We start from the raw sequence: 14,293 nt of genomic DNA, 5'->3' as shown, positions 1-14,293 counted from the left end.
ATTGTAGATTTTTGTTAAATTGACAGTTGAAAATTAAAATAAGATTGTTCAATGCCAAGTATTCATACCACAAGTGTCAACTTTAAAACAGAAATCCGATTCCAAAGCTTTACTTTTCATAAAATTCTTCTAAGTTCAGAACTTCGTATATGAACTCAAAATCTAAAGCTCGATTTGTTTAAACTTGGTCGAAGTCTAAAGGCACGGTGATACTTAATTTAAAATCCTATTTTGCATCAGTTAATTATGATTTTGAATCTCTTATCTGATCCTAATTTTGGTTTAATATTTTTGATTGAGATTCCTATTTCTAACTCTGATTTTTTATTAAAATTGAAGTATTGATTATGGTATTCAACGTATGAGTCCCGATTTCACCCATTTTTCCTAACATCACATCGGAATTCGGGTCGACCTGCTATAGTATGGTTTACGACCGCCAAATCCCAATTACAAGATGCCATCAGACACCCTCCCGAAGGGGGTCGCAAGTCGAAAAAAAACCATCGAAATGCCAGCAAAGTGAAACCATGAAATAAACCAAACATCAAATCGCTCCCCAAGCTGGGGGACGAAAAAATATGTAAGAAAAGCCATCTCCAACATATCTCCCGTCCTGAGGAGTCACTCTTGGTGTGGAACCTAGAGGGAGAGCCAAAAAGCATAAAACCGTCACATATCGTTCCGTTACCAGCAGCAAGTATGCGAGACGACAACTTATTTCATACTTTCTCCTTTGGACATTTGCTCAGCAAGGGGAGGGAAGTTCAACCCTTTTGCCACCAACTGCAATGTCATCGTACCGAATTGAGATTCCTAGAGATATTTGCGCCGGAATATGAATTTTAGGAATTCAATTTCACCCTTAAAGGTGAGTCATCCAAGTGACAAAAACGAGTACTTAACTGTTCAAAAAAAGAAAAATTTCAAAAAATGGTATTTTTCATTTTTGTGCTGAAGAAATCGAAAACTTATGATTCGAGCTCTAAGGCGAAAATGTGTTTTTTCAGTTTTCGCCCAACACGTGTCACCACTTAATGTTTACTCCCGAAGGGGGTCAAAACGTGCAGCTTGGTCGCAAAATTGTGACGACAAGACCCCGAGAAGGACGTGACGACCAGCCGGGGAACTTGTGTGGACAAAATTGTGCAGTAAAATATCTAATTTCATTCCAGTAAAATAATTTTACTACTCTATCGATGGTTTCATGGCGCTTTTAGTGGGTTTCGGTTTTACTATTCCCCCCTTTTAACCGACTTGGGGTTTCTTGACGGTAATTGTTCTTCTGAATGTTAGCAGCGCTGTAACTTGTCCCCTTAACAGTCGTGACAGATCTGGACCAAGTGAAAGTGCACTGAAGCAGTGCACAACGGGAGAAATTGAAATTCAACCATACACAAAATCCATAAAAAAAACTTCTTTAAAAAAAAAGTTGGATATTTGAACCGCTAAACCTTGGTTTTGGTTACTTTCGTTTGAAGTGACATATTTCCCAAGCAACTAAAAGTCCCATAAAATAGGTACAAAAAAGCTTGCTTAGCCCTATAATTGACATGAAGTTTGTTCTATGCAGTTCAAAATATAAGTCCTTATTGCTACTTTCAAGATCCAAAACAAGTCTTAATGATCTTCTATTCAGCTTCCAGCAGCGTTTTAACTTAGCTTCATATTTCGTATCTACTCTTGATTGTTTAATATGTTCAGTACATGATTGCTTTTTTCCTATATTTCATACATATAACGCATCAGAATGGTCACTTGAGTACCAAATTACTTATTGAAAAAAAAAAGTTACCCGGCCTACGGATCAATCCCCGACCTTCGTGGTGAAAATCGATTACGATACCACAAGACCACGCCTAGATGTTGTTCTAACTTAAACTAAAACTCGAAGTAGTGATGTGATTTTGAAAGCACCTCAATGCACTTTATGTGACTTAGTAAATCCCGTTTTGAACACTTTTGTGCCCTTTATGTGACTTAAGTCTCTTACAACGTACAGATAAATCACTTTTGCAACTTTCAAGTTCATTAATGAGTACATACAGTTCACTCATGGGAATTGCGTTTAAGCCACATAAAACGTACATATTAATGACTATTGCAACTTTCAAGTTTATTATTCAGTATATAGTTGGTTATTTATAAATAAGAATCCTTTTTTTGTTTTTGTCAGTGAAATTGTCCCACCGTTCCAAAGTCTCCATCCATCCGTCCATTGGCCCATATCTTTATGACTCTCCGCTCCACCAAAGTTAATCAGAGAATTTCCGGATTTTATGGCAGCCAACTAACGGCCCATCTGTTCTCTCTCCCTCTTTCTCTTGCAGATTCGACAATCCAGCCTCGGTTGCGACAACCCCATCCCGGCAGCTGACCTATAACTATCTGGCATCGGTCAACCTGTGGCTGCTGCTGTTTCCGTGTGACCTGTGCTGTGATTGGACCATGGGAACGGTTCCGCTGGTGGAAAGCTTCTCCGATGCCCGGAACGCCGTCACTCTCGGGACCTACAGCTTGCTGGCCGTCCTAGCGTGGGTGGCCTTCGTGCAGCAAACGGACCGGTACAAGTCCGGGGTCATCGTGATGGTGAGTACAGAACAGACCTAACATTTACTTGGCCCCAAGCCACCCATCATCATCGGAAGCCAAAATCATATCCGAGAACCATAAATCATAATTTATGAATGTCCGTGCCGAAGATGACAACCCACTGTCGAAATGGTTTAAATAGAAGGTTCCTAGAATTATACGAGTTGACAAGAGAATGGTACATCAAGGCTAGTCACGTCGATTTTGAATTAAATTTGGAAGTAACCAAAAAATTGTGGTCTCCATAAATCAACGAAATTTATTTCTGACACACATTGAATGAAAATGTCAATGCAAAAATAGAGAAAAATTGTTATTGCGTTTTTCATTTTTCCAAAAATGAAATAGTCAAAAACTATCAAAATTTTCAAAATTGTCAAAATTGTCAAAACCTGTCAGAGTTGTAAAAATTGTCAAAATTGTTAAAATTGTCAAAATTGTCAAAATTGTCAAAATTGTCAAAACCTGTCAGAGTTGTAAAAATTGTCAAAATTGTCAAAATTGTCAAAATTGTCAAAATTGTCAAAATTGTCAAAATTGTCAAAATTGTCAAAATTGTCAAAATTGTCAAAATTGTCAAAATTGTCAAAATTGTCAAAATTGTCAAAATTGTCAAAATTGTCAAAATTGTCAAAATTGTCAAAATTGTCAAAATTGTCAAAATTGTCAAAATTGTCAAAATTGTCAAAATTGTCAAAATTGTCACAATTGTCAAATTGTCAAAATTGTCAAAATTGTCAAAATTGTCAAAATTGTCAAAATTGTCAAAATTGTCAAAATTGTCAAAATTGTCAAAATTGTCAAAATTGTCAAAATTGTCAAAATTGTCAAAATTGTCAAAATTGTCAAAATTGTCAAAATTGTCAACATTGTCAAAATTGTCAAAATTGTCAAAATTTTCAAAATTGTCAAAATTGTCAAAATTGTCAAAATTGTCAAAATTGTCAAAATTGTCAAAATTGTCAAAATTGTCAAAATTGTCAAAATTGTCAAAATTGTCAAAATTGTCAAAATTGTCAAAATTGTCAAAATTGTCAAAATTGTCAAAATTGTCAAAATTGTCAAAATTGTCAAAATTGTCAAAATTGTCAAAATTGTCAAAATTGTCAAAATTGTCAAAATTGTCAAAATTGTCAAAATTGTCAAAATTGTCAAAATTGTCAAGAATAAGCAAAATTGGAAAAAAACTTGCAAAAATTGCAAAATTGGGAAGATTGGAAACATGTCAAATTTTTCAAATTTTCCAAAAATGACTAAAATGACAAAATTAACATAAATGACAAAAATGACAAAAATGACAAAAATGACAAAAATGACAAAAATGACAAAAATGACAAAAATGACAAAAATGACAAAAATGACAAAAATGACAAAAATGACAAAAATGACAAAAATGACAAAAATGACAAAAATGACAAAAATGACAAAAATGACAAAAATGACAAAAATGACAAAAATGACAAAAATGACAAAAATGACAAAAATGACAAAAATGACAAAAATGACAAAAATGACAAAAATGACAAAAATGACAAAAATGACAAAAATGACAAAAATGACAAAAATGACAAAAATGACAAAAATGACAAAAATGACAAAAATGACAAAAATGACAAAAATGACAAAAATGACAAAAATGACAAAAATGACAAAAATGACAAAAATGACAAAAATGACAAAAATGACAAAAATGACAAAAATGACAAAAATGACAAAAATGACAAAAATACAAAAATACAAAAATGACAAAAATGACAAAAATGACAAAAATGACAAAAATGACAAAAATGACAAAAATGACAAAAATGACAAAAATGACAAAAATGACAAAAATGACAAAAATGACAAAAATGACAAAAATGACAAAAATGACAAAAATGACAAAAATGACAAAAATGACAAAAATGACAAAAATGACAAAAATGACAAAAATGACAAAAATGACAAAAATGACAAAAATGACAAAAATGACAAAGATGACAAAACTGACAAAACTGGCAAAACTGACAAAACTGACAAAACTGACAAAACTGACAAAAATGACAAAAATGACAAAAATGACAAAAATGACAAAAATGACAAAAATGACAAAAATGACAAAAATGACAAAAATGACAAAAATGACAAAAATGACAAAAATGACAAAAATGACAAAAATGACAAAAATGACAAAAATGACAAAAATGACAAAAATGACAAAAATGACAAAAATGACAAAAATGACAAAAATGACAAAAATGACAAAAATGACAAAAATGACAAAAATGACAAAAATGACAAAAATGACAAAAATGACAAAAATGACAAAAATGACAAAAATGACAAAAATGACAAAAATGACAAAAATGACAAAAATGACAAAAATGACAAAAATGACAAAAATGACAAAAATACAAAAATGACAAAAATGACAAAAATGACAAAAATGACAAAAATGACAAAAATGACAAAAATGACAAAAATGACAAAAATGACAAAAATGACAAAAATGACAAAAATGACAAAAATGACAAAAATGACAAAAATGACAAAAATGACAAAAATGACAAAAATGACAAAAATGACAAAAATGACAAAAATGACAAAAATGACAAAAATGACAAAAATGACAAAAATGACAAAAATGACAAAAATGACAAAAATGACAAAAATGACAAAAATGACAAAAATGACAAAGATGACAAAACTGACAAAACTGACAAAACTGACAAAACTGACAAAACTGACAAAACTGACAAAAATGACAAAAATGACAAAAATGACAAAAATGACAAAAATGACAAAAATGACAAAAATGACAAAAATGACAAAAATGACAAAAATGACAAAAATGACAAAAATGACAAAAATGACAAAAATGACAAAAATGACAAAAATGACAAAAATGACAAAAATGACAAAAATGACAAAAATGACAAAAATGACAAAAATGACAAAAATGACAAAAATGACAAAAATGACAAAAATGACAAAAATGACAGAAATGACGAAAATGACAAAAATGACAAAAATGACAAAAATGACAAAAATGACAAAAATGACAAAAATGACAAAAATGACAAAAATGACAAAAATGACAAAAATGACAAAAATGACAAAAATGACAAAAATGACAAAAATGACAAAAATGACAAAAATGACAAAAATGACAAAAATGACAAAAATGACAAAAATGACAAAAATGACAAAAATGACAAAAATGACAAAAATGACAAAAATGACAAAAATGACAAAAATGACAAAAATGACAAAAATGACAAAAATGACAAAAATGACAAAAATGACAAAAATGACAAAAATGACAAAAATGACAAAAATGACAAAAATGACAAAAATGACAAAAATGACAAAAATGACAAAAATGACAAAAATGACAAAAATGACAAAAATGACAAAAATGACAAAAATGACAAAAATGACAAAAATGATAAAAATGACAAAAATGACAAAAATGACAAAAAATGACAAAAATGACAAAAATGACAAAAATGACATAAATGACAAAAATGACAAAAATGACAAAAATGACAAAAATGACAAAAATGACAAAAATGACAAAAATGACAAAAAAGACAAAAAAGACAAAAATGACAAAAATGACAAAAATGACAAAAATGACAAAAATGACAAAAATGACAAAAATGACAAAAATGACAAAAATGACAAAAATGACAAAAATGACAAAAATGACAAAAATGACAAAAATGACAAAAATGACAAAAATGACAAAAATGATAAAAATGACAAAAATGACAAAAATGACAAAAATTTAAAAAAATACAAAAATGACAAAAATGAAAAAAATCACAAAAATGAAAAAAATGACTAAAATGACAAAAATGACAAAAATGACAAAAATGACAAAAATGACAAAAATGACAAAAATGACAAAAATGACAAAAATGACAAAAATGACAAAAATGACAAAAATGACAAAAATGACAAAAATGACAAAAATGACAAAAATGACAAAAATGACAAAAATGACAAAAATGACAAAAATGACAAAAATGACAAAAATGACAAAAATGACAAAAATGACAAAAATGACAAAAATGACAAAAATGACAAAAATGACAAAAATGACAAAAATGACAAAAATGACAAAAATGACAAAAATGACAAAAATGACAAAAATGACAAAAATGACAAAAATGACAAAAATGACAAAAATTTCAAAAATGGCAAAAATGACAAAAATGACAAAAATGACAAAAATGACGAAAATGACAAAAATGACAAAAAAGGCAAAAATTACAGAAATAAGATACGATAACCAGATTCCCCTTAGGTTGGTTTTTCATTCCGGTATTCATATTGAGTACTTTTTTTCCTCTGGCTAATAAAAAGATCCAATTTTCTGTGCAATGATGATCGATAGTCTCCTTATTAAAGTTTCCTAGGAATCAGTTCAATCAGCATCGCCCACAGTCCGGATACGTCAGCGGAGGGTCAACCAAATTGACCGGAATTGAACGAAAGAAAAGAGAAAATTCCATTGAGTGTCCTACAGTTGAGATTTTTTTTCTACCTTGATCAGTTTATTATTTGATAAAGACAAATTGACAAAGTGATGCGATTAGAGCAGATGGCTGCAGCACCGAAAAAAAATCATAAAAGAACTCTTTTCTATTCAATTGGCAAAATCGAAGGGTCTGTAAGATGCATTACCAATTCATAAGCATCAATGATGGGGAACTCGACTTTTTGTCTTCGTCTTCCGTTTGGATCCTGTCTTAGAAATTCGGAATCGATTGTGTGTGTGTGTGTTTTGCCAGCTTTCAAAGACGACGAACTGCCATTGAGGAGCATCTTGCGACGACGACCCTTTCGAATCGGCTTAACTTTTGGTTTGTTCCGGACCGAAATTTCCATTGAAGCAAGTCTACCGGAACCGAAAGAATGTGCTCTCTCCTTCATAGTATGTCTACGGTAGGTACATTTTCCGGGAACAAATTCATTACAGAAGGCACTGGGAACATAATTTTGCTTTCCACTTGGAAAACGGGACAGAGTTGGGGCATCTTCGTTACTGGCTTAGGAAAATTTCCCCTTTTCACATCAAATGGGCTCCTCTGCGAACGTATGCATTCCATTTGAGTTTTTCCTTTTTTTCTTCGTTGAAATGGTTTCCGTTTAATTCTCTTGTCGAGTGAATCTCGCTTCGCTGTATGTTTTATTGGAACGTGAAGGGATGGTATTGCTTTGGTTGAGAAATAAACAGAGGCATACCTTTGATTAAATTATCATCTGATAGGTGTCCCAAACTACGTTCTTATGGGCTTCCTGATTGAGAGTAGCCTTAATTTAGTAAAGAAAATACCAAATAATTCTAATTTTTTTTGAGTCGAAATTCTGTTCGAAGACATTTTTCATGTTTTCGAGATTTAACTCCACAAACCCTCAAAACACCCGCCATCTCTGAAGGAACATGTTTGAACACAAAAGGAAATCCACCGTTTCGAGTACTTCAAAAGAATCCAACCTCGTTTCCAACTTCAACCACCTGGATCTAAACCCCAGAAAAAAGGAGACAACACGGGAAAAGGTATCCTCCAAGGAAGATAGGACAAAAAATCTCTCCGGAAGCCAACATTTGTTAGCAAAGGGCAAATTTTAGTCAACCCATCCAATACTTAGATGGGAGCTAGCTAGCTAACAAGAAAGCAGTATCCGCGGCACAACCCCAGATGACAAGCTTGTTTCCCTATTTGAAAGCTAAATTGTCCCCCGGTTGTGGCACCGGCACCATTCATGAGAAGGAGGGGGTCTTCAAAGAAGATGAATACTTAAGAAACGAAAAAATAAAAGAAGCAACGTCTTTCATGGCCCGAAGCCAGTAACACGGTGAAGGAGGAAATTCCTTTCTTTTCCCTTTTCAGATGTTTTTTCTGCCTTCTACTAAGGTTGGTGGTCTTTCCGACCTATTCAAGAAGCGCTCTAATCGCATAGAAACATGTCCTACCCACCATCCGGGCGCAATGCCTTTCTTGCGTTTTCGTCGTCGAAGAGCAGACCGTCTTCATCTTCCGTTGCATTTTTCTTTGGATCTATTCAATCATTGGTTTTCTCATACGTCTGGAAACGCTTAGAGTGGTTCTGAGGAAAACCGAATTTTTCCCACTTGGATTGATCCGATTTGTTTATTCCAGTGAAGAAAATTTGGTTTAACATTTTCAGTGCATAAATGTGAGGTGTTCTGGAACTGAAGATTTAAAAGAAAATTCTACATCTGCCTTTTAGATAATTGACAAAGTATTATTAGTTTACTTATTCTTCTCAATGTTTAAATAGTCTTCAAAGCATAAAATTCACATGAAGATCGCCTAAATTCGTTCCTTATACATTGGGTTTACTTTTTGCTTTTTACAAAAAGGGGAAACAATTGGTTTCATTATTACAATTGAATAAGCAACTTCCCAGCAAACATTTATGAAGGCATAACGCAGGTACAACAAAATTATTCAAACGAATATACCAGATGAAAAGATTGTATTAAACTTACCAAAATAGCATATAGCTATAAAAGTGGAGGCGATAAACCTACAATGACAAGATTCCAACGATTAGATTTTCCCACAAAAAGATAAATAAATGAAAAAAAAAATCCTCGACAGAGATTTGAACTCCAGTCCTTCGAGTTCGCTGTCCGATATCTTACCACGATGCCAACTCATCAGTTGAGATGATCCACGCTATAGCTCTATTGGTGAGATTTTCTTTTTACGAACCGTTCAAAGGAAGAGACTGGATAGAATGTCAATTGAAGGACCGCCCATTTATCGTAAATCAGTTCACTCAAATCGTAAATGTCGAATTAGCATATTCTCAACTTTTTGGAGACATATTTACGAGTTGACTAAACTGCTATCCGATTTCACTTTTTTTGGGCAAAGCTTGTCGTAAATGAATGGTAGAATATCACTTAATACCAACGTGTTTACGATGCTTATTGAAAATGTCTTACTAGTCGATTTGGATTATCATTTTTATTACGATTTCATGTTAGCTGGGTTAGCCTATAATAAGTTTGCCATATTTTTTTCCAGCACGTTTTCGGGTCAATTCGACAAATTCGAGAAATTTTATATAAAAACCTAGCAAAATCCGGGCATTTGATTTCAAAATTGACGAAAATCCAGGCAATATCTGACAATTTTTGTCAAAATCCAGAAATTTCTCAGCAAAAATTCAAGAAAGAAAATTGAAAAAAAATGTTGAAGCTCATCGACAGATTTTTCGTCGTTTATCAGGTTATCATGATTATTTTTGTAAAACAAGCTCAAAAAATTTCCAGTTTAGAGGAATAAATAAATATTTTGCCAAATAAAGTGAATAAATCCGAGCAAAATCCGGGCATTTTCCAATGAAATCCGGGCAACCGGGCCGGGCCTGACTGTTCCCAAATTTTTTATTGAATATCCGGGCAAACCCGGATCTGGCAACCTTAGCCTATAAGAAGTAATTCTGGTGGATTTTCAAAAGAGCGTAAGAGTAACAGCTTTTTGAATAAAAAAAAAAGGCAGGCCCATCAAGCAGAGATGCCAATGTGCCTGATTTTTTTTAGGATTTGCCTGATTTTTCGAGGCTCTGCTTGACAACCTGATAAGTCATTGAAATTCCCTGGTTTTTTTTTCAAATAATCCTGATTTTGCCTGATTTTTGTGAATGTGATGAAAAATGGATACTAAGGAACTGGACTAGGTACAATTGCTGAAGTTAAAAAGTGAAAATGTGGCTGAAACAAAGCAATCGAAAGATTCCCTTCAATTCTTGTTAAAAAAAAAAGGGAATCTCCCGATTGATTTGATTCAGTAAAATTATTCAACCAAGCAGGCTCACAACAAACATTATATGGAATGATGATGAAAAAAAGGTCATCATTTTGAGCGAAATTTCCGTAACTTTAACGTAGCCCGATTTTGCCTGATTTTTATTTCATCAGTTCCCTGATTTTTGAAAAAAAAATGTTGGCAGCCCTGCCATCAAGGAAAAGTAAAAACGACACATTCAGGAGAGGTCAAGAAATCATGACAAAATTCTTACGCAGTTTCCGAATTACCCTCCCCAGGTTTTCATATTAGCAGGCCATGCTTGAAAATTGTAGTTTGAAGGCGCGTAACATGCCCCAAATTTGGCTTGATTTGCTTGATAATGTCTGGTGCTGATGAACAAACTTTTATGGCAGCCTCTTCCTTCATTCTTATCTCTCCACTGCAAAAATGAAAAAAAAAACCAATAAAATTGAAAACAGTTCTCAAACTCAGAACCCTCCCATCTACTTAATTTTTCCTCGAAATCGCAATTTAAAACTGTGGAGACTCTTCTAGAAATTGGTCTGAAATTTGCACCCGGGAAAGAATGCGTGTGACTTCCTGAAAATTTATTTATTTTTTTTCGAAAATGTTCAAGACTTTTCACTTCAACACTATTATAGTTTTTCTTCAACACAAGTTCAACACAACAATGCGCTTCAATAACGAATTCTATTATCAAGATTTAAAAGAAACTAAAAATTTGTTTTTGCAATAACTCGGTTGTTTTTAAACATTTCTAACTTATATAATCGCGCTTAAAAATATTTGATTCGAGAATAAACAAACTATCAAACAAATGAAATCCTCATCGATTTTGTAAAAGAATATTTGTAAATCATAAAGCAGGTAGTTATCTGTGATTTGAATAAAAATCTTGCAAAAAATCAAGTTCTTCATATATCTTTGCTAGAATGAAAAACACCACTAGTAGCTATTATTTCTCTCTGGCATTATATTCAAACAAAATAAGTTCCATGAAATAAATGTAATGAGATTCAAAAAATCTTTGAACATGGTAAACATAATAGATAAACTTTTACTATCAAAAAAAATTCATATAACATTCAAAGAAAATTAATTAATAAAATAAATAAAATTATTCTAATAAAAAAACTGTCCTTAATTGAAGCTTTTACTTCAAAAAATGTCACAAGACAACCCAAATCGGACCTTATGTTCACATAAAATCTCAGAAAAGAGACTTTGAACTTAATTACAAAATTTAATAAATTAAAATATGAACTAGCACAAAGTCTCGTGCAAAAATTTGGACCATATTATTCTAAGGGAAGGGATTGCGCAACGCTCTTAAAGTTTTTATGAAATTTTGTGGATTTTGTTTGGCATGAACAAAAAAAACAGTTTCCGTCAATATTTTGGGTCTTTATCAACCAACTTTTCTTTAAATTTTTTAAACCTTTAATTATGACAATTTTTCATCTGAAGAACGCATTTCGATTAGAGTTATCATAAAACAGCTATAACGATCAAAACAGGTATATAAGCGTCGATTAACGATCATTTAAGTATTTTTTTTTGTAATTGACCCATCAGAAGCAAATTTTTGAAACTCAAAAACCTTTTTAACTAAACCATTGTCAAAATGAAACCTTGAGATAAACTATATGTCATTACGATAAGGACTTCAGAAATTGGTCCAAAACTTAATTTTCATGCTCCTTCCAAACCCAATTTCTCATAATTCCATACAAATTTTAGGCTCATTGTGTAATCTATTTTCGTGGTCCAATCCCCAAATTTAGCACTGGACTTTGTGCTAGGCCTAGGATCTTTTTCAGCTTGCAATTTATATGATTTGCAAAAGTCGGCTGATTTAGGCACACTAGTGTCCATTAACTTACTTTTAAAAGATCAATCAAAAGAATCAAAAGATTTCCTTTGCAATTAAAGATTATAAAAATTCAGAAACACATTTCAACGCTTTTACGAATAAATATTTCTCAGTATTAGTTTGTTTTCTAAACAATATTCACATGATCGTACAAAAATACTTCGAATAAAATTGATGTGAGAAGTGTTGCAAACCTTATCTGCTTATATGGGCCTTTGAGATTTAATTCCCTTTTATTTTTTGGGAATACATGGATCGTCTCAATAAATCACATTATTTATTGAGTTTTTAGGCTTTTTAATTAAATAAAGCATTAATGTTAAGATTATGCTTTGATTTATTTCATGTAGCTCACCATAAAATTTCGTGACGTCACAACGCTTTGCAAAACCCTGCTTTAAAAAATGGTGCATTGTGACTTCACGAAACTGAATCGCTCTAAAATAAATTGAAATCAAAATTTGAAAAAATCAAAAACAGCGATTTGTTGGTTATAATGAATTGATACTTTCCAGAAATTTTCATTAAATTTGATCTATAATAGAAGAGCAGAAAAATGCGGTGTTGAAAAAAAACTGAAAAGTGGAAAAAGAGACGCATTGTAACGTCACGATTCCTTTTGCTTATATTTTGTTAACTATTTGTTCAATAAAAATTCTTTTGGTTTCAAATTGTAGAGAATAAAATTTTGACCGTAGAAGGTACAATTTTTTTCAATGTGCGATATGACCTGTAAAACTTACATACAATAAGCCAAAAAAAATTTAGCAAACTTTGTGACGTAACTCTGGAATAAGTCAAATGTTTATAACTTAGTATGAGGCCCCTTTCTACCTTCAGTGGGAAGATAGAAATTGGAGAGGGAGGCTCCCATACATTTTTTGCCAAACTTAAATCCTAATCTACCTGTCCTCATTTACGTGGCAATGGGTGTGCGGAGGCTCCCATACATTTTATTTCTGCATAATTCGAGAGCTAAATGAACATATAGAATCAAACTTGGTGTGGGAAGGTACTTGGGCACGATAAATCTCTCTATGATGGTTTGAAGCCAATCCCTCTCTCTAGTAGGAAGATAGAGAGTTGGGGAGAGAGGTTCCAATAAATGTTGTTCAAAGTTCGAAAAGAAATCGATCAAATGGAACCACATTTGTCATGGAAGAATATTTGGACACTAAAAATCTTTCTATGAAAAATGAAACTTTCTACAATGGTTCAAGAATCCTCTATCCTATCAGTGGGACGACAGGGGACAATTTACAATTGTTTGAACAATGTCGAGAAATAATCGAGCAAATGGAACCAGATGTGGCATATAAGAGTTTTTGGATATGAAAAATGTTTCTATGACAGTTTGAGACCCCTTGCTTCTTCCAGTAGAAAGTGTTTTTTGAATTTTGTTGGCGTAATTCGAGAATAAATCAAGCTCAGAAAGATATTGAGGTGTGAGAAATGTTTCTATGATTACTTAAGACGCCCGCTTTTTTCAGCGGAAGATGAGAAAGGGGAAGAGGAGCTCCCATATTAGGGAACCAATTTTGGCATAAAAAGATAATTGATTTCGATAAACCCTTCTATGATTATTTGGAACTCCTCTCCAATGAAGTGGGAGATGGGAAGGGAGAATGTTTCCTTATGCATTATTCAAGCGCTTATCAAGAAAAAACAAATTATTTATTTGAAATGATCGGAGGAAATGATAAGAGGGTATTGGCGTGCGAAAAATGTTTACCCCTTCATTTGTATCAGAGGGGAGACACAAAGGAACGCGGAAGCTCTTCTACTTAGTTTTTTTTTTATAACTTGAGAATTTATCAAGCAAATGGAACCAAGTTTGGCATGGGAGAGCATGTGATACATGAAATAGTTATGTAATTATTTGAAAACCTCCATTCTGCCATTGAGGAAATAGGAAAGGGGGGCAGAGGCTCATATAGGTACCATTTTTGGAACAACTCGAGAACTTAATGAAGAAAATGGAACTTAATAAAGATGTGGAACCAAATTTCGCATGAAAAAGGATTAGGGCTCA

General features: G+C 32.4%; 1 protein-coding gene across 1 annotated transcript in view; it reads left to right on the top strand.

The window, feature by feature from the left end:
• Positions 1–14,293, top strand: part of LOC129743537 (protein O-mannosyl-transferase Tmtc3) — a 604,084-nt gene that overhangs the window by 499,739 nt on the left and 90,052 nt on the right. Inside the window, exon 8 of the mRNA XM_055735575.1 lies at positions 2,331–2,589. Within this exon, the coding sequence (XP_055591550.1) occupies positions 2,331–2,589 (259 nt within the window). The remainder of the gene's footprint in view (positions 1–2,330; positions 2,590–14,293) is intronic.

The sequence above is a fragment of the Uranotaenia lowii genome, chromosome 2, assembly GCF_029784155.1.
Source record: "Uranotaenia lowii strain MFRU-FL chromosome 2, ASM2978415v1, whole genome shotgun sequence".
NCBI classification, from domain to species: Eukaryota; Metazoa; Arthropoda; class Insecta; order Diptera; family Culicidae; genus Uranotaenia; species Uranotaenia lowii.
Note: the sequence above shows the minus strand (reverse complement) of the source record. Positions and strands in the feature narration are given on the sequence as shown.